General features: G+C 57.0%; 1 protein-coding gene and 1 long non-coding RNA gene across 4 annotated transcripts in view; one reads left to right on the forward strand and one right to left on the reverse strand.

Annotated features, from left to right (window-relative positions):
* The window catches only part of Ahdc1 (AT-hook DNA binding motif containing 1), a 43219-nt gene that overhangs the window by 682 nt on the left and 17416 nt on the right, over nt 1-25121 (reverse strand). The window contains exons 2-5 of one of the 2 annotated variants that reach the window (XM_048350619.1): nt 20797-20978; nt 15426-15537; nt 15243-15280; nt 9997-14913 (exon numbers count right to left, since the gene is read on the reverse strand). In XM_048350619.1, coding sequence (XP_048206576.1) covers nt 10040-14839 — 4800 coding nt within the window. In that variant the 5' untranslated portion in view covers nt 14840-14913; nt 15243-15280; nt 15426-15537; nt 20797-20978 and the 3' untranslated portion in view covers nt 9997-10039. Of the gene's footprint in view, nt 1-9996; nt 14914-15242; nt 15281-15425; nt 15657-20796; nt 20979-25121 lie in introns of both variants that reach the window. The other variant, XM_048350620.1, reaches the window with a different exon arrangement.
* LOC125354791 lies at nt 5167-23684 on the forward strand. Of its 2 annotated transcripts, XR_007211544.1 has the most exons (5): nt 5167-5529; nt 7232-7273; nt 18290-18436; nt 21490-23490; nt 23526-23684. It is a non-coding gene; the product is annotated as an uncharacterized LOC125354791 (long non-coding RNA). The 2 variants fall into 2 exon arrangements; XR_007211543.1 differs by lacking the exons at nt 5167-5529; nt 7232-7273 and having other exon boundaries at nt 18088-18436.

Here is a 25121-nt window from a genome sequence, read left to right on the forward strand (position 1 = left end):
AGCAAGACCCTGTCTCAACAGGTTAACACAACACACTAGGGGTGTGGGCCCGCAGAGATTTGTTGGCAGGATTCAGTGTGGTAAGGCAGAGGAAGACTGAACACACGTACACAATACACATATTACGGCTCGCTATTATCTTTCTGGGGCCACTTGGGCCCTCCGAACCTCAGTTTCCTAGTGTCACAATGAGTTCATTTAGTAATTCTTTCCCCTGCCAAGGAGGTTGTGAGGAACACTGCAGGGAGGACACAACTGTGAACCACTGCTTCCATTTTCTCTACATCTAACCCTTTCCCTAGCCCTACCCATGCCACCCTGTTCCTTAGAGAGAGGTGATGAGGACATCTGTCTGAATGGAGAGAGAGCTGCCCAGCATGCTGCCATCTGTGCTCAGTGTGATGCTGCCTTCCCAAAGCTCAGAAACTCCAAGTCCACCATGAGCAGTGGACTGGGGTGCTGCCCTCTTCCTGGGCAGCCCCAATCCTGTTTAGGAGACTCGACTTGCCTATCCAGACCCCCAGTCAGGCTAGACCCTCTGGATTCACAGCTTTGCGCCATGAGGACTGAGCTGCCTGGAACAGGGTTGGCTTGGCAATTCCCTGTTCTGCCCCCCACCGCCATGGGCCACGTCCTCGGGATTAGGCACAGGGTGTGGGTGCTCAATGCACCTCCTAAGCCTCCTCTGCAGGCTGGGCTGCAGGAGCCGGCAGCGACAGGAGGTGACTGAAAGCTCTCCTTCCTTGCACTTTCTTGGCTTCCCGTTTGCGAGGCCACATTGACATTCTGCTCAGCCTCAGCTGCTGTCTGTTGGGCAGCCAGCCCTGGGGACGACTTTTGTCCTCAGGCTGGACTTGCCAGGACACCCCCCAGGAGCTAGGGGACTGGGTGGGCTCCTGAAGGGCAAGGGCAGCACCCAGTCCTGCTGGCTGGCTGGGGCAGCGGCACCCACCGCCACACCGGCAGGTCTAGAGAGTGAGCAGAGTCCGGAGGCGGCCACTGGGGTGGGAAGCAACAAAGTAGCTCTTGGTCTCTGCAGTGAGGGTGATGAGCAGGATTAGCTGCAGAATAGGGGGCAGGAGCATGCTCTCTGGGGTGCCAGCCCCCCTCCCCCCAGGGCCTCTATCCAGAAGCTGTTTATTGCAGGTGAAGGAGAGTGGCCAAGCTGGGTAACTAGCAGGGGGAGATTTACAGTGGGCCGTTCCAAACACTCTGCACATCAACAGCGATGAACCTCAGCTTTTCCCCCAAGGGCCTGGGGCAGGAAGAGAGGCTCTGCACAAATCCCTGCCTCTCCCACCCCCACCAACCCTCAGCCATTGCCAGTGACCCTCTCCAAGCCAGGTCTCCATGGTGATCTCAGCCCAGCGGGCGGCTTCTGCCAGAACCTTCCTGCGGTGCCCGCGGCCAGGCAGCAGGAGGCTTTCTCACCCTCCGCCAAGCCGCCCAGTGCCCAGCGAGCTCACCTTCCTCCTCCCAGAGTCCTGGACTTGGCCAGCCACAGACTGTGGCAGAATCTGGGAGATGATGGGGGGTTGGGCGGGGTAAGGGGAGAACTCACATCTCACTAGACTCAACTGTCCACATGAGAAGTCCAAACACCAAGGTGCCAAGCCTAGCACCAGCCATTAGAAACAAAGCGGAGGACAGGGCAACCCTGTTCCTGCCTTTGAGAGGCTCATGCAAAGCAGGCCTAAGATGGGCACTTTATGCGGGGAGATGAGGGAGAACCAGGAGTGGGGTGCCTAATGGTCTTGGTGGAAGGCACTGTGGCTCTCAGTTCACTGTTGGGCACAGCGCCCAGCACACTGGTGTCTCAAATGTGGGGACGGAAAGACAGAGTGATGACTGATCAGAGACAGGTCAGCATGTCAAATCAAGGTCCAGCTCAGCTCTTGCACACCTCCAGGATGCCTCCTTAGAGCACCCTGTTACCATAGCTACCAGTGTACTTATCATTCTCTCCAGGGCCCAGGCCTGCAGGTGGTACCTCTGTACTCTCAATCCCAGCATGCACCTGGCCCCAGAACACCAACCACTGTTCCCAAGACTTAACCTTTTAGTGACTTTACAAGGAGCCTCAGAGCCAGCTTCCACTGGGTCCTCAGGTGCAGTTTTTGAATCTGAGGTGCCATGACCTTCATTGCCTCTTGCCTGGCAGTGGAGTAGGCTCAGTGAGCACTAAAGGGTAGCTGAGTTGAGATTCAAAGGGCTATAGAGGATATACAGCAGGTTTCCCAGAGAGCTGGTCTCTCCCCAAAAGAAGGCTACACTTGCACATTTACTTAAGCAACCAGGAAACATGCATTCACACTCACTGGCAGGACACGCGCTATGACTTAACCTTCACTAGTTTCTGCCTCAAGAAGAAGGGGGTTCAATGACAAATAAGAGCAGAAAGCAAAGTGTATGAGAATGAGACTTAGTTCACTGTGATCTAGAGCAAGGCCCTTCCTGCTCTGGGCCTCAGTTTCTCTTCTGCAAAAGAGGGGCTCATGGGCTGGGGATATGGCCTAGTGGCAAGAGTGCTTGCCTCATATACATGAGGCCCTGGGTTCAATTCCCCAGCACCACATATACAGAAAATGGCCAGAAGTGGTGCTGTGGCTCAGGCGGCAGAGTGCTAGCCTTGAGCAAAAAGAAGCCAAGGACAGTGCTCAGGCCCTGAGTCCAAGCCCCAGGACTGGCAAAAAAACAACAACAACAAAAAACCAAAAAAACAAAAGAGGGGCTCAACCAGGCACCAGTGGCTCACATCTGTAATCCAAGCTACTTGGGAGGCTGAGATCTGAGGATTGTGGTTCGAAGCCAGTCCAGGCAGGAGACTGTGAGATTCTCATCTCCATTAAACTACTCGAGAAAGCTGGAAGTGGTGTTGTGGCTCAAGTGGTAGAGTGCTAGCCTTGAGCAAAAGAAGCTCAGGGACAGCACCAAGGCCCGGCAAAAAAAAAGAGGGGGGGGGAGGAGGGGTTCAAACAGGTAATAAGCGGGACCCACAGTAGCCAAGATGGTCCCCCAAGGACTACAGTTGCCTGAGTGGCCTACCTCCCAGTATTTCCAGGCTGACAAGCCTGAGCCGCCTAAACGCACAGATGATACCATTTCAGGGCCCAGACTACACTTGCCTGGCAGAAATACCATCAGGTAGGGTGGGCCTGCAGTCCATGAGGTCTCACACTGAGGTTCACAACTGGGGAGGGACAGGATGTGTGTGTGTGTGTGTGTGTGTGTTCTCCTCTCAGTTTTAAAAAATCAGTGTCTACTACTGGCAAGAGGCATACACATAACATACACCGAGAGCTTTTCCACTCTCCTAGCTAGGGATAGCTTATATGCAAAGACAGGGGTGAGCAACTAACTGCATGTGTGGGACATGAAAAGGAAGTGGGGGGAGGCTGAGCAAAATAAGAGTACCTGCCAGGAGTTTGGCTTAGCGGTAGAGCACTTGCCTAGCATGAACAAAGCCCTGGGTTTGATTCCTCGGAACCACATATACACAAAAAGCCAGAAGTGGCGCTGTGGCTCAAGTGGTAGAGTACTAGCCTTGGGCAAAAGAAGCTCAGGGGGAGTGCCAAGGCCCTGAGGTCAAGTCCCAGGACTGGCAAAAAAAGAAAAGAGAGTACAATGGAAATGGGGTGATCCTTGGCTCTGTTATGTGCTTTGATGACCTGCTGGCTGAGTCCCTAGACCAGTCTAGACCAGTCCTCTGTCAATTGGCTTCTAAGATTTGGGTCAGCCCTGACAGTTCGATCCAGTTTACTTATATGACCCTGGCCCACTCCCCACTCTTCTGTCTTTCATGATTCTCTCATTCTCCATGCTCATCTTTGACTCAACTTAGAACACAGACATACTCTCCGACCTGTCCCAGGAACAATGAGACACTGGGGTGGGGAGATGGTAGCAGAGATGAGTAAGTGGCCTAAAGGGGGTTGACGACCTGTGAGGACGTTCTCAAGAAGGGCTGTCACCACGCACACAGGGCCAGAGACTAACCGTGCCCGGGAGGAGGTGAAGTCAGCTGAAAGGCAGGGACTGGCAGGTGGGAAGACCATGGTGGACAGGAGAGGACAACGCAGGCCAGGGAAGAGTGAAAGACCCCTCCCATAGTACCCTCCTCATGCCACGTGTCCTCAGCGGGCAAGAAAGGGCGAGAAGAAGATGGGGCTGCAAGAGAGGCGATGCCAGGGCACAAGCCCCAAGTACTTTCCACCCCCGGCCAGGAAGACTGGCCTGTATTCTGCAGGCAAGGAGGCTGGAGAGGAAGGATGCAATCAAAAGGTGTGAAGCATGGAGTTGCAGGAGCAGATGTGCTTTAATCAATTCATCCAATAAATATTTTAGGGGCTCCAGACACCATGCATCTAAAAATACTGAACAATAAGCACTTTGGCGGCCGCGGTGGGGGAGGGGGAGGGGGGGCTAGAAATCCTCACTGTGAAGGAGGGCTCCCAGCTCAGGAAGCCCTAACTGCCTGCCCCATGCAGGTGACTCTAGAGAGGGGCTGAGTCCCTCCCCTGCAGAGTGGTGACGTGGAAGTTTTTAATGAATCCCTGCTGACAGGCTGGAAGTCCCCCGAGGGCAGGGCCTTGCCCATCTGCTCCCCGTGTGCATTAGCACAGGACACTGCCTAGCCCAGAGCAGGGAGCAGTTCCTGTGTGCTGAACAGATCCCCCACCCGCCTACCCTCAAGGCTCAGACTCAGGACACTATTGCTCCAAAGGTTACAAAGAGAAAGCAGCCCGAGAAGTGGTGAAGTGCCCTGGGGGAAGATCGAGACACATTACAAAGTTACCAAGAGTTTTCCGGATTATTTGTGTTGGGAGAGAAGACTGGCGAGGGTAACTCTGGGAAGGGTTTCTGGCTGACTGAGGTCTTTTTTTTTTTTTTTTTTTTTTTGCCATTCCTGGGGCTTGAACTCAGAGGCTGGGTTCTGTCCCTGAGCTAGCACTCAAGGCTAGCACTCTGCCACTCGAGCCACAGCGCCACTTCTGGCTTTTTCTATACATGTGGTGCTAAGGAATCGAACCCAGGATTTGTACATGCGAGGCAAGCACTCCACCACTAGGCCATATTCCCAGCCCCTGCCGAGGTCATTTTTGAGTCTAGGCTTTATTGCTCACCAGGTCTGGGTCCTTTGGGGGTGGGGCTGACCTTTTCCCTGGGAAGGCAGTATCTGAGGCAAGGAACTCAGGTATTTCAAAACCTCCCCATGCCCATGAAATACAAGGTCCCTGTTGGAGGGCAACAAGCTACAGAGGCTGGAGGACTAGATCTGGACTGAGCCAAGGCCCAGAAGCTCAGGAAGTATGCGAGGCACACACAAGCTCTGTGGGGAGGTCTCCATCCACCATCCACCACCCACTGACTGCATGCTTGCTGCAAGCCAGGACCCTGCTACGCGCTTCCTTCACATGCAATCTCCCTTAATTCTCACCCGAGATGCAGAGCTGAGTGACTCACTCCTAGGTCATGTAGGTGTTAAGGGATGGAACCACATGGTACACAGAGGCCTGTCTGCGACTACAGGTAGGCTTTTGGCTATTGTCCTTCAGTTTGGGGGTTCTACTCTGGGTTGTGGGGTGCTGGGAGAGAAACATGAGAGGGCATGTTCACGGAGATGGTGCTTCCAGGAAATAGGGTTCTTAGAACAAGGCCGTCTCACAGCTGTGAGAGGGGCAAGAGATAGGATTAGAGAGAGGATGGCCTCATAGCAGGGGGAAGTGCAGGAGCCCAGGAGAGGCAGGGAAGGACTGGTTGAGCCATGATGTGAGACTTCTCACCCAGAGCCAGAGGCAAGTTCAGGTGACCTCTCAAGGATTCAAGACAGACAGGGCTCTGAGCAGCCAGGCCTGGCCCATGCTTGAGCGTGCCTGCTGACCCCAGCTGGATGGTGGCCTTGGAAACCATCTCCTGCTCTGGTTAGGGCCCAGCTGGTGTAACCTTGGAGGACCTGTGACATTTCTCTTGGCCTCAGTTCCAAGCCTGAGAGGGAGGAGGACAGGGAGAGAGGCACCAGAGATTCTCCAACACCTAACAGGTCCTTCCTACCTGTCGCCCCTGCCCTGAGGGTCTGGTATGGCTGACCTTTAGCCTATAGGGTCCCAGTATAGTCAGTCTGCCTTGCTTTGCTTTTCATTCAGGCAAGAGAAAATGTCTGCGTGGGCCCAAGGTCTGTCTCCCGAGACGAGTCTCCTGTCTCTTTCCTGTCAGTCACAGCTCTCAGCCCAGCCACGCCCAACAGTCCCTAGTCTCCTGACCTTTCATCCTACACTGGCATTTGCCAGGTGACCTGCCTGAAGTGCTCTTCCCTGCCACCAAAGCTCACCTGTTCTTCAAGGTCAAGTTCAAGTACAGTTTCTTCCACAGACCCACAAAGTCCAACCTGACAGTTTGCAGACACGGAACCCGGGAGTGGAGTACAGAGGAAAGGAGCAGCCATGTGGCAGGCCCAGAGAGGCAGGAGTGCGTTTGTTCCAAATCTGACACCACCATTTACTAACTACAGATCCTCCAGGCAGCGTCCTGTCTCCTCCTCTTTTCACCTCTCTCCGAGGGGTTGCTGTGGGCAGTAGCACACAAAGGGCCCGCAGCAAATCAATGTCCCTTTTTTCACTAAGTAGGCAGAGGGATGACTTCTGAGCACTCACTGCCTGCTGCATCGTCTTTGACCCTCTCAGAAAACACATCCTTCCAGGTGTGTTTCTATTTTTTTTTTTTTTTTTGCCAGTCCTGGGGCTTGGACTCAGGGCCTGAGCACTGTCCCTGGCTTCTTTTTGCTCAAGGCTAGCACTCTGCCACCTGAGCCATAGCGCCACTTCTGGCCATTTTCTGTATATGTGGTGCTGGGGAATCGAACCCAGGGCCTCATGTATATGAGGCAGGCACTCTTGCCACTAGGCCATATCCCCAGCCCTCTATTTTTTTTGCTTGTACTGGAGCATGAACTCAGGGCCTGGGCACTTAACTTTTTCACTCAAGGCTAGTAGTGCTCTGAGCCACAGCTCTACTTCTGTCTTTTTTGGTGGCTAACCGGCGATAAGAGTCTCCAGGCTGGCTTCGAACCGAAATCCTCAGAACTCAGCCTCCTGGGTAGTTAGGATTACAGGCCATGAGCCACTGGCGCCCAGCCTGGCATGGCTTTTTGTTTCTAGGTTCTTTGTGTACTTGTAGCTTCCTTGGGTGGATGCTGAATTTGAGGACAGGAACCATATCTGCTTTGTTTCCCCAGCACATGGCATTGAACGAGCAGGGCGAGGTTCAAGATTCATGGGTAAGCTGAATTATTGCTTCCCTAGTGCCCAGCGTCAAAGCTGCTCACTGCCTGTTGGCGAGTGAGCGCATCATTGTCTTCTCTGCTTAAGCCTTCTGTTGACAATGTGACTCCCTCTATTAATTCTTCCTCACTACTCTGCTCCGAATTCCCCCACCCTTTGTCACTGCCACCTTAGCTGAAGCAGGGAGCCCATCCTGCTGGTCCAGGTCACGATCTCTGCCTGCCTGAACTACTGCAGTTGGCCTCCCTATTTCAATGTCTGCCCAGTTCCAATGTGCCCCACTCTCCAGCTGAGAACCTTCTCTTCAGTGGTTCCCCACGTGCCTTGATTTGAATAATTCAAACTCCTTGCAATGCCCTGTGTGCCTTGCCTTCACTTGCTTTTGTGTCTTCCTACCACTTCCTCAGAGCTCAGCCCCTTCCTGCCTGCCTCCCGGCTGCACACACTGCTGTTCTCTCTGCCCACAGCTTGTGCAGTGGTTTAGCCCCCTCGTCGTCCTTCGGGTAGCCGCCGCAAGGTCTGGGCAGTGGGTTACAGGTTCTCATAATCCCCATGGCTTCCTTTTTCTCATACTTCCCTTCCTACAGCTGTAACTACCAAAAGTTCTGTGTCATTCTGCTTGCTGTCTTTCCCTCTAACCAAAAGCTGCCTGAGGACCAAGTGCCTCACCTGTGGTGTTCACTCCAAAGACTGGCACAAAGGGGGTGCTGTGCAGATGTCTTTGGGACAACTGCATGCATTGGCTTGAGGACAGTGCTGCTAACTCGCAGCCCTGGGTGGGGAGCGGGGCCAGAATGTGGTGCTGGATGGCATCCCAGTTCCTCCTGTGTTCAGGCCTCACTGGGTGGTTCCATTATGCATTGCACTGAGCTGTGACCTGCCCAAACACCCAGCCCCCACACCCGTTCCTTTTTTCCCACCCAGAGCCTGGGAGGAACAGTTTTTGGATTATTCACATTTCTGGATTATCCATGAGACATCTTCCCTCCAGTGAGAGGGATCAAGAGTTTGACATTTTAAACCCTAAGCAGCTTCTCCCAGACCTGCCTCAGATCTGCGGCTCTGCTGCTTGTGGCGAGAGGCATGGGGAATGGAAGACCATTTTAATCTTGGCCTGGTTGCATTAGGAGAGAAAATCTGTTGCCAAAAAAAAAAAAAAAAGGAAGAAAAAAAAAAAAAAGAAGGTGGGTCCATTGTCTCTGCCATGCAGAGTGGTATAAGCCTAAGAGATGACTGAGGTCAATTTCCTGAATAGATGGGGAAACAGAGGCAAGAGTGGGGCAAGAGCTTGATTAGGAGCATGGAGCATGGTCCTCCCAGAGGCCTCGGCTCCCTGGTGCTGCTCTTTGTCCCCCTCAGGCCCCAGGGCAGCTGGAGTCTAGCAGAGAGTGGATAGTAAGCACCAACTGACTTCACTTCGGAACCCTGGGTCACTGTGGCCCCGAATGGCCTCCTCAGAGCAGAGCTGGGGCTTTCCCGGAGGCTGTCCCATCCGTCCCCAGGAAGGGAAACACCCTGGTGGCTTGGAGCAGCAGGGACAAAGAGTGAGGGCCTCAGACGTGTCACCAACTCACCTCACTGCCAGTTACTACATCAGGGCCAGCGTTGTGACAGGTACCTGTTGTCTTAAGTGGAGCTAGCTGTGGCTGTATTCTGGAACAGGTTGGGCTACAGAATATCATTTCTTCAACCTTATTCCTTTTGGTCACCTGGGAATTTTTTTTTTTAACATTCCTTTTCTAAAATGCAAACTCTTTTGTGTGCCTGTACCTGTGTCTGCTGGGGCTTGAACTCAGAACCTTTGTGCTCTCCCTTAGCTTTTAATGCTCAAGGTTGGTGCTTGAGCCACACTTTCACACTTCAGCTTTTTGCTGGTTAATTGGAGACAAGAGTTTCTTAGGAGTTTTCAAGCTGGGCTGGCTTCAAACTGTGATCCTCCAAGACCTCAGCCTCCTGAGTAGCCAGGATCATAGGTGTGAGCCACTAGCACCTGATACTATCGTACAATATTTAACTGGTCTCTTGGAGAAGCATTTGGTATGAGGAAAAGGACTGGCTTTAGGGTCAAAATATCCTACCTGGGACAGAGATATTGGTGGCAGGTTTCCAGGGAGAGTCAGTTCCTGAGTGGATCCCCTTATCACACTGAGCCTATCTTAGGTCAAAGATGTTTAAAAAACGGCCTTCGCAGACACTGGGGGGAGGCACGTGGAGAGGCCCTGGGTCATTCTCCAAAGGCATTTGCAGAGTGTGTGACCAGGACACACGGGTTGTGCCAGGAGTGTCCAACGGACCTAGAACTCCGGATTAGCCCTAGGTGGGTGACGGATCTGCTTCTCCCTTCCTCGACTCATGGGAGGATGTAAACACCCTCCCTTGTGAAGATCAAGTGGTGAGAATTTCTTGCCCAAGGCCTAGCACGCATGAGGGAAACCTTTGTTTGATGAACCAAGCTAGGAGTTCCTATCTAGTCCATGTTTTCCCCACCATTCCAATGATCAGTATCTCTAAATGTCCTGCTGGGTTCCTAGCCAAGCTCCATTTCAGCCCCAGGACTGAGCTTCTCTCCCCTGCTGCCAGGTCCCCCCTTTTGTCCTTTGACCTTACAGATGAGTCCTGCTCATCTCTTTGTACCTCTTCTTCCTGTCCAAGCATTAACATGTTCAGTTTTGCCCGCCGCCCAGGCCTTTGCCCACTCCACCCCAGTCCCCAGACTCACCCAGGAACAAAACCTCACGGTCCAGTCGGCACTTCAGTTGGCACTACAGGGAGGTGACGGTGAATGTGTCCTCAGGGTGAGGTTCCGCCATGGGCCCCAGGAAGCTGCTCTTGGGGCCCCCACCCAGGCCAGGATGTGCCTGCGGCATAAAGCCTGGGTACCTGTAGGCAGTGTCCTGCAGGGGCAGCAGCGAGTCCCTTGGCACAGGGGACAGGGTCAAGTCACTAAGGAGTGGGCAGCCATAGCCAGCAGCGGCTGCAGCAGGGCCACGGGGTGGACCGGGAGGCCGGGCCATCTCCAGTGGCTCCTTGTCGGCCTTGGGCGTGGCCGGTGGGCTAGCCAGGTGAGGGGCACTGAGGCACGCGGCCTCCGTCCTGCCCAGGAAGTCAGCCAGCAGGCCCGATCCCACCTTGCCTTCATAGGGTGGGCTACGGGCAGCAGAGCCTGGCGGGTACCAATAAGCTGTGCCCTTGCAGCTGGGGGAGTCGTAGTGGGGCTGGCCCAGCGGCAGGTCCCGGCAGCTCAGGTGGGCCTGGGCTGCAGCTGTGTGGCCCAGACTGGCCCCCTGGAGCCCATGCTTGAGGGGTTCACAGGCAGTCAGCTTGGTGGGTGGTGGCCGCAGCTCCTCCTTGAAGCCTAGTGTGGGTGAGCAGGTGGGCGAGTAAGCCTTCTGCAGGCCAGCATCAAACACGGTGGGTGGGTGGGCCAGGGGCGGGAAATGCTTGCCATCGAGCTCAGGGGCACCCAGGCTGGGCGAGTCGCAGTGGAAGCCTTGGCCAAAAGTGCCGTCGGAAGGTGTGGATGGGTTCATGGAGTAGGGTCCCATGAAGTCACAGGGGTCTCGTTCTCCCACACCGAAGGCCCTGGACTGGGAGGGCAGCGGAGACATGCTGCTGTCCCCGCTGTAGTAATCGAGGCCCAGGTCTGGGCTGTCCTGAAACAGCGGGTTGACCGGCTGCGGCTTAGGGATGAACTTGGCTTTGGCTGCTGCACCACCTCTCTCCTTCTTGGCTGAGCAAGCCCCACCCCCCCGACCACCCCGTGGTTGCCGGGGCCCAGTGCTCCGTTTGGAGGGGTAGCCCGAGGCAGTGGCCGAGGCCGATGTGGAGAAGCCTAGATGCGAGGCTTCGAACAGGTCCACCTTCTTCCGCCGTCCACGGCCGGGCTTGGAGCTGCTCTGGAAGAGGACACTCTGGTTCCAGTTGTAGCCGGGAGCGGAGGATGCCTCGTTCCAGTCCATCATCAGCTTCTCCAGGCTGGACAGGCTCGACTGGCCCTCGCTGCTGGAGGCCTCACTGTTGGCACGCCGAAAGCCGCCCCCTCCGACGGGCTGATTGAACTGGGTGCTGTCGGAGGATGACTCGGAGAACGTCTCGGACACGGTGGTCTGCTGCTTCACCTTCTGCGGCGTGTAGTTGGAGATGTCCAGGATCACATTGGGCTCGCTGACGTGGCAGTCGAAACTGGGATTGTAGAGCTGACTAAAGGCCTCAGAGGCCCAGTCCAGGCCTCCGTAGCCCTGCCGGAAAGGCCACTGAGAAGCCCCCGCAAACTGCCGACAGTTCTCAGGCGAGGGCTGGAAGGAGGAGGAGGAGGAGGAGGCGGCAGAGGCTGCGGAGGTGGCAGAAGCTGTGGTGCCCTTAGGCACCATGTAGCCACCGGGGGAGACGGTGCTGGCACGACTATCACAGCGCAGGGGTGTGGGGGCTGACCCGGAGAAGGGGGTACCTTCAGAGCTGTTGAAGAAAGAGGCTTTGCCAGGCGGCAGGCAGGGGCCCCCGGCCGGAGGGGGGGCATAGCCAGCGCTGTGGGCACTGCTGGGAGAGGCAGGAAGGCTGTTGCCACTGCCGTAGGCAAAGCTGCAGTCCTTGCTGTTAGCACAGTCCTGACCCGAGAAGGGCTTAGCCGGGGCGAACACACTTTGTCCAGCCCCGTAGCCACCGTACTGGGGAGGGTAGGTGTTGGCAGGGGGGTGGGTGGTGGGGGAGCGGGCCACAGCTGAAGGCGGGGGTGCCAGCTTTGGGAAGGCCTCAGCCGCCCGGCAGTCTGACGTGGCTGGAGTTATCCCATAGCTCGTTGCCCGTCCCGGCGGGAAGGTCTGGCGACTGGAAAGAACAGGCTGGAAGGAGGGGTCTGCGCCGCCTCCACTGCTGCCCACCGACACTGGGCTGGCCTTGGCCCCCCGGCTGGGGAAGGTGGCCAGGCCCCGCTGGGCAGGCAGGGCACTGGAGGGAGGCCCTGCATAGGTGCCCGATGCCTTCCGGGACTCTGGGCGAGAGGCTGAGAGGGCAAAGTCCAAGAGGTCGGAGGAGTCATCCGAATCGAGCAGCGAGCGAAAGTAGCCAGTGAACAGATTTTGGCGTTCCTGGCTGAGCTCCGTCTGGCCCGAGGGTGCGCCCGGGCTGTAGTAGCTGCCGCGGCCCGAAGCCCCACTTTCTAGCCCGGCAGAGGCGAAGGCCCGGGCCTCGGCCCCCTGGAACCCACAGTTTCGGCCAGCTTGCCCACCTGGGTGCCCATGGTGAGGGGCCCAGCCACCACCCTTGTCCCCTGCCCACTCAGCACCTGCCTCTCCAAAGCCCGGGCCACCCGGCACCTGGTCTGGAAAGAGAGTCCCGTTCTTCCGAGACCTCCTCTTGCGCTTGGGTTTGCCGGTCATGGCATCTACCTCCCCTCGGCCCCGCTTCCGGGGGTGCCCCAACTCAGCGAGGCCGGGACCCCCGACCCCAGGAGATGCCACGGCTACCACCTTCTTTTTCTTGCCGATGCCCTCAAAGAAGTCGCTGAAGGAGCATCGAGCTGCCTTGGCCGCATGACCCCCACCCCGGCCCCCAAAGCCACCTGTTTTGCCTCCGCGCCGTCGGAAACCCTGCACGCGGTGCAGGAAGTGGGAGATGCTCTGGGTGTCCGGGGCCTGGTGCACGGACTCGGGCTCGCTGGGCGTCCAGCAGCGGGGTGGGGAGCACCGCCCGGCACACTGGCTCTGGCGGTTCAGGAAGGCCAGCTTGGCGAGGACGTCGGAGTACTCGGCCTTGCTGTCGTTGGCATCGGCCGCGTAGGACGGCTGGGGCGAGGCCAGCTTTTGCTTCCGCCGCCGTCGCTTCTTCACTTCCGGGATGGCCAGGGTGGCCGCTGCCACGGTGGTGGCCTCGGCAGCCACCACGGCTGGCTCCTTGGGCTTGCCGGGCCCCAGCAGCAGGTTCTTAGGAGGGCGACCACGCTTGCGCTTGAGAATAATGGGCATCTCACCCGGAGGGAAGACCACCACCACATTGCGCCCGTTGTTCTTCATCTTCAGCAGGGGCGTGGGCTCTGCGGACACGCGCAGGCCCAGCTCCTTGCCCTCCACGCTCAGGCTGCTGCTCAGGGACGACACTTTGTAGGTGGTCTTGTTCCGCCGCCCCAGTGATACAGGGATTTTGGCCATTTTCACCACCATGCGCCGGACACCCCGACATTTACTTTTGCGGGGAGGGACTCCGGGGGTCTGGGAGGACTCTGGCTCCAGCTCTGGGACCGGGCCTGGCAGGGCAGGAGGTGGTGGGGGCGGCGGTGGCGGGGGCTCAGCAAGGGCAGCTGCTAGCCCCGTAGGCATAGGCAGGGGCAACAGGCGGCCCTCAGGTCCAGCATCTGCCTTACGACCCCTGCCGGCTTTCCGCCGGCGACACAGAATCTTTGGCCTATCGGTGCGCCGCAAGGCATACTTGGGGTGGCCCTCAGGCCCAGGAGGGCCATGGGGTGAGCACAAGTCCAGGCGCAAGGGCTCAGCCAATGGGCAGTGCCCCAGTGGCTGCTGGGGCTCCAGACGGCGCCCAGGGACATCCAGCAACTTAGGCAAGGGGTCAAGTGCCTGGGGATCGAGTAGCTGGGATTCTAGCGAGTCAGGAAGCGTATCCAAGGCCTGCAGAGCCAGGCTCGGCAGTCCCAGAGGATCCGCAAGGGGCTGCAGTGGGGGCAGCTCCAAGGCTTCCCCAAGTGGCTCTAGTGCCTGCGGGTCCAGGAAGCGGGGCTGGGGGTCCAGAAGCTGAGGCTCTGGCTCTGGCGATGGTGGCTCAAGGGCCTGGGCCTCCAGCAGTTGGGCCTCTGGGCAAGTAAGGGAGGCCAGCTCACTGAGGATGTCAGCGTCGGCAAGTTCAGAGTAATCAGGGCCATCTGGCTCAGGCTCTGGGGGTAGCCCAGTGGCTGCAGCCGCTGCTCCAGGACTATGGCCTTGGCCAGGCTGAGGGCTGTCCCTAGGTTCGGGCTCAGGCTCATAGAGTGGGTGGCCGGGCCGCTCTGACTTGGCATGAGGGGTGGTGCGCTCCTCAGGACTGCGGATGCTATTGGCCAGACTGGGTGAGGAGAAGAAGCTGTACTGCAGGTCCCCGGGTGGAGGGGCCGGGGGCCGGCTGAGCCGCAGCCCACCACAGTCCAGATGCACACCGCTGTGCTGCAGGTCCTGCGAGAGCCGCGTCAGGTCCTTCATGATGTCAATCAGCTGCACCACCGGACGCAGGTTCACACGGCCGTTGTCCCAGTGGCAGCGGGAGCTGTTACCGTCTCCGGCTGGAGTGGGGCAGCGGGCCTGGGAGATGGGCCGGGCTGCCCGAGGGGGTAGTGGGTCGTCTCCCTTGGCAAGGACGGGTGGGCGCCGGGTGCTGGGGTCCCGGCGTGGGGGTGGGCGTGGATTCTCGGAGAAGGTGTGGGTGGAGAAGGCCTTGTCAGGTGGGCTGGCAGGAGGTCTGGTAGGAAGCAGGGGCCGGGGGGTGGGGGGACCGCTGGGGTAGTACTTGGGCTCCCGGAGGTAGTCAGGAGAGCTGCACACGGCACTGGAAGTCACCACCAGGCCCTGGGGCTTCACACGCATCCTGACCTTGTCCTCCGAGGGCCGCCGGGCGGGGCCGGGGCTGACATGAGGGTGCGAGAAGCCGGGACCGGGACCTGGCGGGGAAGGACAGCAGGAGGACTCACACTGAGCATCCTCAGCAGCTTCCCCCAAAGGAGCTTACCCTGGGGCCTCCCTGCCATCTCATCCTCTTACTCCAGCCCTGCCCCAGGCCGCCTGTGCGTCCCAGCCACCACGGGCCCAGTGGCTCTATGGACAACTGACCCCCTGCTACATCCTGTGTCAGAGAGGCCCACTGGCTGGATGAGGTGACCACTTCAGTGCAAACCTAAGGGGAGGGTCAGAAGGTCCTACTGTGGGCACAAACTCTTTCCTCCCCCCTCCCCCCCATCCCGGGGATTCCAACAGAATGCCAGCCACTCACCCTCGGCTCTGCCGCCTGGGCCGTCACGCTGGAAATCTCTGTGGACAAGACAGACAACAGATCTGAGTTCTCCATATGACTTCATGGCCACACTAAACCCCAGCCCACTGGCCCAGCCTCCACCGGATGCCACCGCCGTCCCCCCAAGCCCCCGGCTCCCTCCAGTGTGCCCACCCAGCTGACCTGGGAGAGAAAGGGCCCCCGTGCCTGGGGGCTCTGCCAGTCGCTGGCTGTCGGCTGGGGATGTGGCAGAGCAACTTCGGCCTGAGCCCAGGCCTCGGAGTGCGGACAGCGCCTGGAAAGGACCATCGCAGCTCAGGTTTAGTGAGCACCTACTGTGCGCCAGGCACTGGGTGGGAAGCTGTCCAGGCATCGCTTCATTTAATTCTTCATACCAATCCTGTGAGGTAGGGGCTATTAATAACCCCGTTTTGCAGACGAAGAAATGGAGGCTCAGATATAAAGTAACACCATTCATTCATATACTCATTTATGGGGTGCCTACTCTGCACAAGCAGACATTGTCAGATAATTATAAGTGATTTAATTATTAGTGGGATAAGAGCTTCAAAGAAAAAGTTACAGAGTGCCTGAGGTCAGAGGTCTAGCAATCACTAGAGTCAGCAATAAAAGCCCGTATTTTGGGGATACTTTCTCTACTGCCAAGAGTGGGCCAAGCACTTCACATAGATTATCTCACTTAATCCCCCTTCGAATCTGAGATCAATACAATTGTCCTCACCCACTTTTAGAAAAATGATCTACTGAAGGTCCTAAGTACCACAGGGGCAAGGATGTCTGTCGTATTCACTGAACAGCCGGAACAGCATGTAAGAAGCTGGAGGCATAGTTTAGCAGTAGGGTGCCTGCCTTGATAGCACCAGGTTGTGTTTAAGACCCAGTTACCACCCCCCCCCCCCACGCACACACATAAAGGCCCAGAATACCAGAACAGCATGGGCTATGTTGGCTCCTCCTTGTAATCCTAGCTGTTCAAGAGGTTGAGATCTGAAGATCACTGTACTAAGTCAGCCTTAGCAGTCAAGTTTATGAGAGTCTTATCTCTAATTTAAACACCAAAAAGCCAGAAGTGGAGCTGTGGCTCAAGTTGTAAAGTGCTAGTAGCCTTGAGCAAAAAAGCTAGGAGACAAAGCACAGGCCCTGGGTGCAAGCTCCAGTACTGGCACACACTGCATGTGTGTGCATACACACGCACACACCACACACACACACAGGTTGAATAAATGAATATGGCACATAGAGCTATCGTCCCTGCCTTTTCTCATGAAGCTATTTCTCTCTTTTAAAGATAGGGTTTCAACACATAGCCAACTGGCTGGAACTCATAGTCCTCCCTTACCTTTGCCTCCACAGTGTTAGGCTTACAGACATACACCACCATACCTGGCTCTCATGAAGTTCCTTCTTAATTCTTTTCTAGCTCCAAAAGACCCAAGGAAGACACTGAGGGAAAGCCAGACATGGATGTGGAAAGGGCGAGTCTTTGGACCTTCTTTGGTTTTCCTCAGACTCTGTGAAGCCCCATCCTACCTCTGGCTCTGGTCAGGCCTTGGCTACTGACTCCCAGGGCTCTATCTATTTCACCTTCATAGTATTTATCACAACTGTAATCAATTACTGGTGTGACTGGCTGTTTCATGTGTCTTCCCTGAGAATGTTGGCTTTTCAGGGGCAGGGATCACATCTGGCTTGTTTACTGCTGTCTCCTCTGACCCCAGAGCCTGGGCTATGGATGCTACATAAATATTTACCGAGTGGCTCCCTGGGCCGGTCAAGGCAGAGCTGGGATTTAGATCCAGGCATCTTTGACTCCCAAGGGAGTCTAAAAACTATCAAGAGTTGGGCTGATACCCAGGAATTAGGATCCTGGAGGTTGGGGGACTGGATGGGAGCTGATCACTGTGAAGGTCTTAAGAGACACAATGGCCAAGGCCTAGTGTTTGATCCTGACCTAGCAATGGGTCCCGAAGGCCTACCCGCTACGATAGACAGGTATGGATTCAACTGGCTGACATACTGCTCCATAGGAAGGCTGCAAAGCTGGCTCAGGCCAGGATGTGTGAGAAAGGATACTCCTTTGTGCCCCATTTGATCTACGGAGTCTTCACAGCAACCAAGGAGGCATGGACGGTTTATTATCCCCTAGGTACAAGGAAAACAGGCCTAGAGCCCTTATGAAACTTGCCTGAAGTCACACAGCTGCTCAGAGGCTGCTTCCTAATTCTGCCCTAAGGCCAAAGCCTCTTTCTACTCCCAGCTCCTCACAACTCTCTTTTAGCCACTTCTGGAAAAGCTCCTTCCAAGCTGTGGTCTAATTTAGGTCTGGGAGGGACCTTAAAATTATCTAAGCCATTGGCTTCCAAACCCTGGGCCTGGGGGAGCTGTGTCACATTCCAGATACCCAGGCCCTAGTCCAGGGGAGTCTGACTCACACATCTGAGGGACATCTGGGGATCTGTATTTTTAATCCGCTACCCCAGTGGGTATACTGTTCTAGTGCCATCTCATGCCCTTCCATTTCAGATGAGGAGACTGAGATGGGAAGAGGGAAAAGACAGACTTTGCCTGAGGCCACATAGAGCAGAAGGGCCCTTTTGTTGCTCTTCTCTAGGTGGACCATTGCTCTGCCTGGTAGATCCTTCCGTCTCAGCAGGTCCTAGGCCTCAGTAACTGCTCCCCATTGTCCCACCTATGGGCTCACTCTAGGCTGTGTGCTTTCCTACGCCTGGCTGTGGACCTGTCCCCTCAGAGGGAGTGCCTTGGAGATGCTGGAATCTCCAGTAGCATGGTGGCCCTCTGGCTGCCGCTGCCCTGAGACGCCCACCAGAAGCCACCGTCCCCCCTATGTGCAGTAGATGAGGCTCACCAACCCTACTGGCCGGCAATGGAGACCTCCCACTTGGGGCCGGAGGGTGTGATCTTGGCAGAGGAGACAAACCTCCTCCCCAGTGGCGGCTTCTGTTCCACCCACCCGTGAAGACCTTTGGCCACGTCCTTCTGACTCTGTCCACTGCTCTCTTTTGCAGTCTCCAGGATCTGAGGGAAGCAGCTGGCTCCCCTCCCCACCACGCCCCAGCAGGCGGCCATTCTCTTGGCCCCCTCCCAAGGATACCACCTAGCCCTGGTCTGAGAACAAAGTGGAAAGAGTCCTTCTGTCTGCTGGCTGCTTCTGGGTCAGTGTGTCTGAGCTTGCCCACGGGGACACCAGCGGGCTGGGAGGGGCCCCAACCTGCACCGGCTCAGTGCCGGGAAGCTCCAACCCACATCCTTGAGTCCCCAGCCCCACCCTCCCCACTGTGGCTGTGACCACCCCACCCCTTCCCCAGCCCCCCCTCCTCCACCCACAGTCTCCCTAGGGGAACCAGACTGCCAGCCCCAGCCCTCACTTCCGGCCTCATGACCCTCTCTCCAGCCTGCATGTCCTCCCTCTTCCATTCCCCTCCCAGTCTGGTCTGAAAACCCAGAGATGTCCCCTTCCTCCAGGCAGTGGAAAACAAGGCCGGCCGGAGACTTTCCCCATCGCCTCCCTTCCCCTCTCCTCAGGGGCCTTACCAAACAGGATCAGCTTCCTCCCTCCCCCCAGGAACTAGGCATCACCGCCTCTGTCTTCTTCCCTTCAGCCCCCTACCCGCTCACCCCATCTGCAGATCTTCCAACTCGATTCTAGCTCCAAATCACAACCAAAGTAGCAAGGATGGAAATAATGATGGTATGGGTCACTTATTGGCATTTAAAGGTAGCCAAGTCATTCCATTCAGACTCTGCTGGAGTCTGAACTTGAATTTAGTTTTGTTGGGCTCCTCTAAAACCAAGCTTTGCTCTCCAGAGTCAGCCTCCTCCAACTGTCCTAGTCCTAACTATCATTTCTAATTTTTGACTTCTGTCTTCCTCCTAGCTGCTAGTCACCACCTCCCACCAGTCATCTCCATGCACTACCTTCCCTTGCCACTAGGTGTCCCCTTGGAGCCACTGATGCCCCCAAGGGGAGCTGGTCCTGCCCCGCCTCCAAGGCCATCACCCCCCCCCCCCCCAGCACAGCACTACACAGCACAGCACACCCCACCCTACCCCCAACCACACAGAGCTCCTTTGTGCAGCCCTCGCCCACCCTCTTCCTGTCCAGAGCAGGGCACCTGGCAAGCAGGTCTGTCCCTGAGCCGCCCCCTGCCAGCCCCCTGCCCTGGGTGCCAGGTGTGTAGGCGTGACTGCCAGCTCTCCCTGGACGAGGGTCACCCTGTTGGTGGCCCTCCCTTCTTCCCTCTGAGGTCACCCAGGGACTGAACTTCCCGCTCCGCTCCACCCCCATCCCCTCCTGCCCTTGGCCCTTCCAGACTCCTGTCCTTGTCTTTCCTTCTGTCTCCCAGAGGACTCTCTCCTCCAGCCCCACCAGGCCGTCCTCCCACCTCTCACCTCCCCCCACCCTCCCCAGAGAGCGAGCTGGGCGCCTGCCCCGCCCCTCCTGCCCGCCCAGGTCCGAAGAACTCCTCCCCCTGGAAAGTCACTGCTGGAAAGGAAGTGACTTCAGCGATTTGGCCACCAGGCTGGGCACTGCTGAGCCCAGCTCTGCTCCAGGCTTGCCCGGCCCACCTCCAAAGCACAAATGGAGCCATGTGCACACGCCACCCCACTGTGCACCCAGAACCTCGGGCGCACATCCTGCCGCTCCAGGGGACTCAGGTCTCCTTGACACATCTCTACAGTACACACCAGCTCTTGTGCCCGCACAGCACCCGTGTGCCCACAACTTCCCAGAAGCCAGCCCGCATCCCATCCCACACACTCACCACTCCAGTGCGCCACACAGAAAGTCCTTGACCCACCCCACCCCCCAGCTCAGTCCACTTACATAATTCCTGTATACACAACCCTGGGCACCTGAGGACAGAGACCCACACACACCTGCTTGCACACAAGCCTGCCCGCCAGGGCATTTTCAGACAGGTAGCACACTCAACTTGAGCCTCCCACAGCCCTACCTCCCTACCTTTCCCATCCCAGGAGGCCACACCCCCAGACCTCAGGCCCCAGGAATGCTCCTTTGGAAGCTGGGTGGGGTCCCTAGCAGGCTGGGTTCTAGGGAGCTTCCTGGAGCCCCAGGCTTCATGTGTCAGTTCAGGGAGTTGCCACAGCAGGGCAGGGCAGCCCTACCTGGCCTCTGCCGCAGGGAACCAGGGTGGGCTAACCTGGGCCAGAAGCAGAGAGGCAGGTCCTGCCACTGGCCCCACCCCCTCCAGGTCCTCTGGGCTGCCTAGCACACCTGGACCACCTGAGCTCTCCCGGCACCTCACCTGGGCCTCCCAGCTCTTCGCTTCCTTCCACAGACTCTGACAGAGAGGGGTCCTACAGGGCTGGCCAGCTGCACACACCAGGCACTCTCAAGTGGTACTCACTGGATATCATGAGCCTCAGTTTCCCTTTCTGGACAATGGGGAGGTTGAGTAATCTGGGTCAATATCCTCTGATTCTTGGTCTATACTGGGAGGGGATCCCTGAAGGACTAGCAGAGGCCCAGGTCCAGCTTCAGCTTAGTTACCTGAGCAGGCTCAGGCTGTGCAGAGGCCTGGCTCAGTAGGAAGGGCCCGTCTTCGCCAGCGTCTCTGGGGTGGTTTCCTCGGAGGCCTGAGGATAGCCCCTCACCTGGAGCCCTCTGCACAAGCTCAGCTGGGCGGGCTCTGGCGTCCAGGCCGATGGGCAGACGATCAGGCAAGCTCCCATCTGTGGAAGCAAACACAGCACAGTAGGAATGAGCACTGATGCAAGGGGAACCACCACGGCAGAGCAGAGGGACACTGAACTAGGAGGAGGCTATTCTAGATGAGGTCTAATCCAGCTCCAACCACATCCTGCAGCGGAGCTGTGAGTCTGTCTGTCTCTCTTTTTGCCAACCCTGGGGCTTGAACTGAGGGCCTGGGCACTGTCCCTGAGTCTCTCCTGCTCGAGGCTGGAACTCTACCACTTGAGAAACATCTTCCTTTTGTTTCTGTGGCACTGAAGAATCAACCCAGAACTTCATGCATGCTGGGCAAGCACTCTACCACTAAGCCACATTCCCAGCCCAAAGGGAAGCAGCATCTTTGTATATCTAGATACAGACAATGGTTGAAGGAAGCTGGCTTAAAGCGTCAGATAGGCCTTGGCTCATTAGCTTCAGCCAGGACCCTCTCTGTTTTTCCCTTTCCTCATCCCTCAAGTGGGGATGTGTGCTAAGAGCTTGTTCTCTGCACAGGTGGGAGAATGGCTGTTCTCAGTGGTGTGGACACAGATTTCCACGAGGACGTGTATGCAGCTGGCGCTTGCCTGTTTCCAGCAGCAACTGGCTATGTCTCTTGTTTTCTTTAACAACCATGGCCTTCCTCAAGCCCCACCCCCCTTCCTGCCCATTTGTATGCCGCCCTGAGGTCTGTACCGGAGCCCAGAGGGGGTCTGGGAACCAGTCCTCGTGGACTGCTTCTAGGTTCTGGTTGCCTGGGAATATGTATGTGTGTGATAGAGATTTCGGCTGTGTAAATACATGGCTGTGAATGTTCAGTTGTCTGGGTAAATACACCTGTAATGTGGGTTTCTGGGTCTACTTAGCTTGTCTGCATTTCTGTACACCTGTGTGGGGTACATGCATGCTTAAGAGTGTCCATGTGTGGAGGCTGGAGATGGGGCTAAGTGGTAAAGTGCTTGCCCACCATTAGCGGCACTAAGGGGGTCCTGGGTTTGATCCCTGGAACCACATGCCAAAAAAAAGTAAATGTGTGGGACCACGTGTTTGTTCACTCATGGCTTGTGTGTCCATCATGTGTCAGAGTGTGTGCACGCCAGGAGACTGATCAGCGTCCTATATGTGTGGTTACCTAGACATGTGGCTATGGACACCAGCTGTAGTCAGGCTGGGAGTATGCTTACGTGTGTACACACTGTGCCTGGCTCTGTATCTCACTGTGTCAGGAGCCAAAACGGGCTCCTGCCTGTCTCAGCTCTCTGGGTGTGTGTTGGGCAGGGGGTGGGGGTGGGCGGCTGAGCCTCCACCATCCCTGCAGGTTTCTAATCTCCAGGCCTGTGACTGCAAGCACTGTGTCATTGCACATCAGCACTGTTTCCCTCCTACCTCTTCCTTTCTGTAGGTTATCAGGGTCATGGTGGCCCTGTCAGTCTGCTTTGCCACGGGTCAGCATGTGCTTGTGGGTATGCCTGTGAATATGTGGGTTTGTATGACCTTAACGGTGTCTGCACCCTGGGCATCTGTGTGTGTGTGTGTTGGTGGGCCCTTGCAAGAGCAGTACTATGCCACTGCATGTCTACACCCATGTAGCTGTGTCAGTGTCACCCTGTGTGAGAAGTCCTGTGCTACAGTGTGCCTAGTGTGCGTGTCAGCACCATGGAGTGTTTGTGTAACTGGTGTGCATGCATGCACAGGAGGCAGACCCTTTGTGAGACAGTGCGCCTGTGTCACTGTGTTTGTATGTGCCTGCTTCCCTCTTCTCTCTCTCTCTCTCTCTCTCTCTCTCTCTCTCTCTGTAGGAGCCAGACAACTCCCCAAGCCTGGATTAGGGACAATTTATCCACAGGCAGAGAAGGAGAATTCCAACCTGCCAGAGCCTCCCTCCTCTGATCTGTCCCCCTAGCCCTGTGGTTGGGTGGGCACAGAAATGCAGCCCAGCAGCCCCCAAGCCCTCAGGGAGCCCCCACCTCTTCAGCTTCCCAGAGGCCCAGGAGGGTGGAAAACATGGAATTTTGGGTGGCTCTAGAGCCCTTCGGGGAGGGGGGTGAACAGGCTGCCCCCCCATCCAGGCCTCCATGGCTCAGCTCTTCTTGTCTTGGCCCTGTTCTCCTACATATGGTGTGTGTGTGGGGGGATCTGCTTGGGGTCTGCCGGCCCAGAGGATGAGCGAGCAGCTGCCCTCAGCCCCTCCAAAGCCTGATATTCCCCAACTGATAAATGCCAGCCCCCCTCCACGTAAATAGCTGGGGAACTTGCAACAGTACCCACTCAAGCTGGGGAGGCAGAGGGCAGAGTGGTGGGGGGAATGCGGCAAGGGGGAGCTGGGCTGGGCTGGGACTAAGGCTCCCTTCACGGTGCTCCAGGCGCAAGGCAGAATCACATGTTTCCCATTAGCTGCTCTGGCCTCCTTGTTCAGGGGGTGTTGGCTGGGGGAGATTTGTTCTGGTTGCAGACACCAGCCGAGACCACACAAGAGAGAGAGAGAGAAAGAAAGAGAGGGAGAGAGAGAGAGAGAGAGTGAGAGAGAGAGAGAGAGAGAGAGAGAGAGAGAGGAGAGTCATAGACAGGAAAACAGAGATACACAGAGAGACAGAGACGTGAGAGACAAACTGTGAGAGGCAGGCACACACAAATGAAATAGCAGAAACAGCGACTGGCGGTGTGAGGCAGAACAGAGACAGCGGGGGATATAGGGATATAGGCAGACAGGGACAGGAATGGGGGGGGGGGTGTCGGGCTGGGACCCATCAGTCAGAGGCTGAGAGGCAGGTGGGGTCAGGCAGAGAGGAGAGGGGCATGGGGGAAGAGAGCCCAACAGAGTGGGCAGTGGGGAGGGACAAACAAGGATCAGGCAACCGTTGACGCCTGGAGAGGGTGGTGAAGCAGATAGGGTGGGCCAGGCTGCATGGGCAGGGGAGTGGATGCCCGGGGCGGGCGGGGGCAGCCAGTGCCTGGGCCTCCCGCCTGCTGACCCTCGAGCCTGGGAGATAACAGGCCCGAATAGTGCTGACTTGCGGTTCAGAAATCCAATATCCTCCGCGGCGCACTAATCGACTACCTGAGCTCCCGGCCTGCGCCGCGCTGCCCCGATTAATCCTGCGGCTCCACAGCCTTAATTAGTTTAACAGTTTCAGGGGCAGAAGAGGTAGGGAATAGGGTCCCCAGCCTGTGGGGACAACGCCTCCCAGGCAAACCCTGCCTGGGCCCCAAAGGCCCCTTCCCACACAACCTGAAAAACACCCACTTTCCTTCCTAGGGCCCAGTCCCAAGGGCCGGGTCAGAAGGTGGGTCATGTGCGCCGCACCATGCCCCCCCCCCATTCGTCCGGTGCTCAGGGCAGCAAGTGTTTCCTCTGGCTGGCCCTTTGGGGCCCTGTGGTCTGCGTGGGGCAGGCCCTACCAACTGCCAGCCCAAACCAGGGATGACAACTTCCCAACAACGTGAGACACTCACACAGGTCACTCCCCACAACAGCCAGGCAGGGCACATGGTAACATGCTCTCACACAACAGGCAGACAGGCAGAGTAGGTGACAACCCTTCTCACAGGAGGAGCCAAGTATTAACCGGTGACTTGTGGTGAGTGTGAGATGGTCACCTGTGACACCCTTTTGACAGACTGAGACAGGTCTCCAGTTGTCAACCCTATAAACTACCTAACCAGGCACCCCAACACCCACTGACAGGATGTGGGATGCACAGAACCTGTCACACATTGCCTACCAGAACAGCCCCTCCCACAAGCAGGACAAGCCTCTTCCCACAAGCCGCTCTTGGAGGGGCCCTGCGTGCCCCCCAGAGCCACTGCGTGAGGCAGGCACACAGCCTCACCCCTTCTCTGGGTCCCTCCCTGCTTTAGACAGGTGACAGTCCACCCATGTCCCTTCCCCATCACTGTCACCAGCCTGGGTGGTGCTGTCCTCTGTCTGCAGAGGTGTCACAGTTCACAGGGCATGAATGTCACCCCAGTGCTGCCAGAGCCAGGCAAAGCTACACGTTGCCCCAGTGACAAACACCTCTGGCCCCAGGAGGAGGAGGAGGAGGCACGCAGGCTCGGGGTGTGGGTGTGCGCTTGCTCCCTGGACACCGGGAGGGGAGGTGCTATGGCTTCTGCCTGGGTAACCAAACCGCCAGGCCTGGTGCTGAAGA

The sequence above is a fragment of the Perognathus longimembris genome, chromosome 7 (genome assembly GCF_023159225.1).
Source record: "Perognathus longimembris pacificus isolate PPM17 chromosome 7, ASM2315922v1, whole genome shotgun sequence".
Lineage (NCBI taxonomy): Eukaryota > Metazoa > Chordata > Mammalia > Rodentia > Heteromyidae > Perognathus > Perognathus longimembris.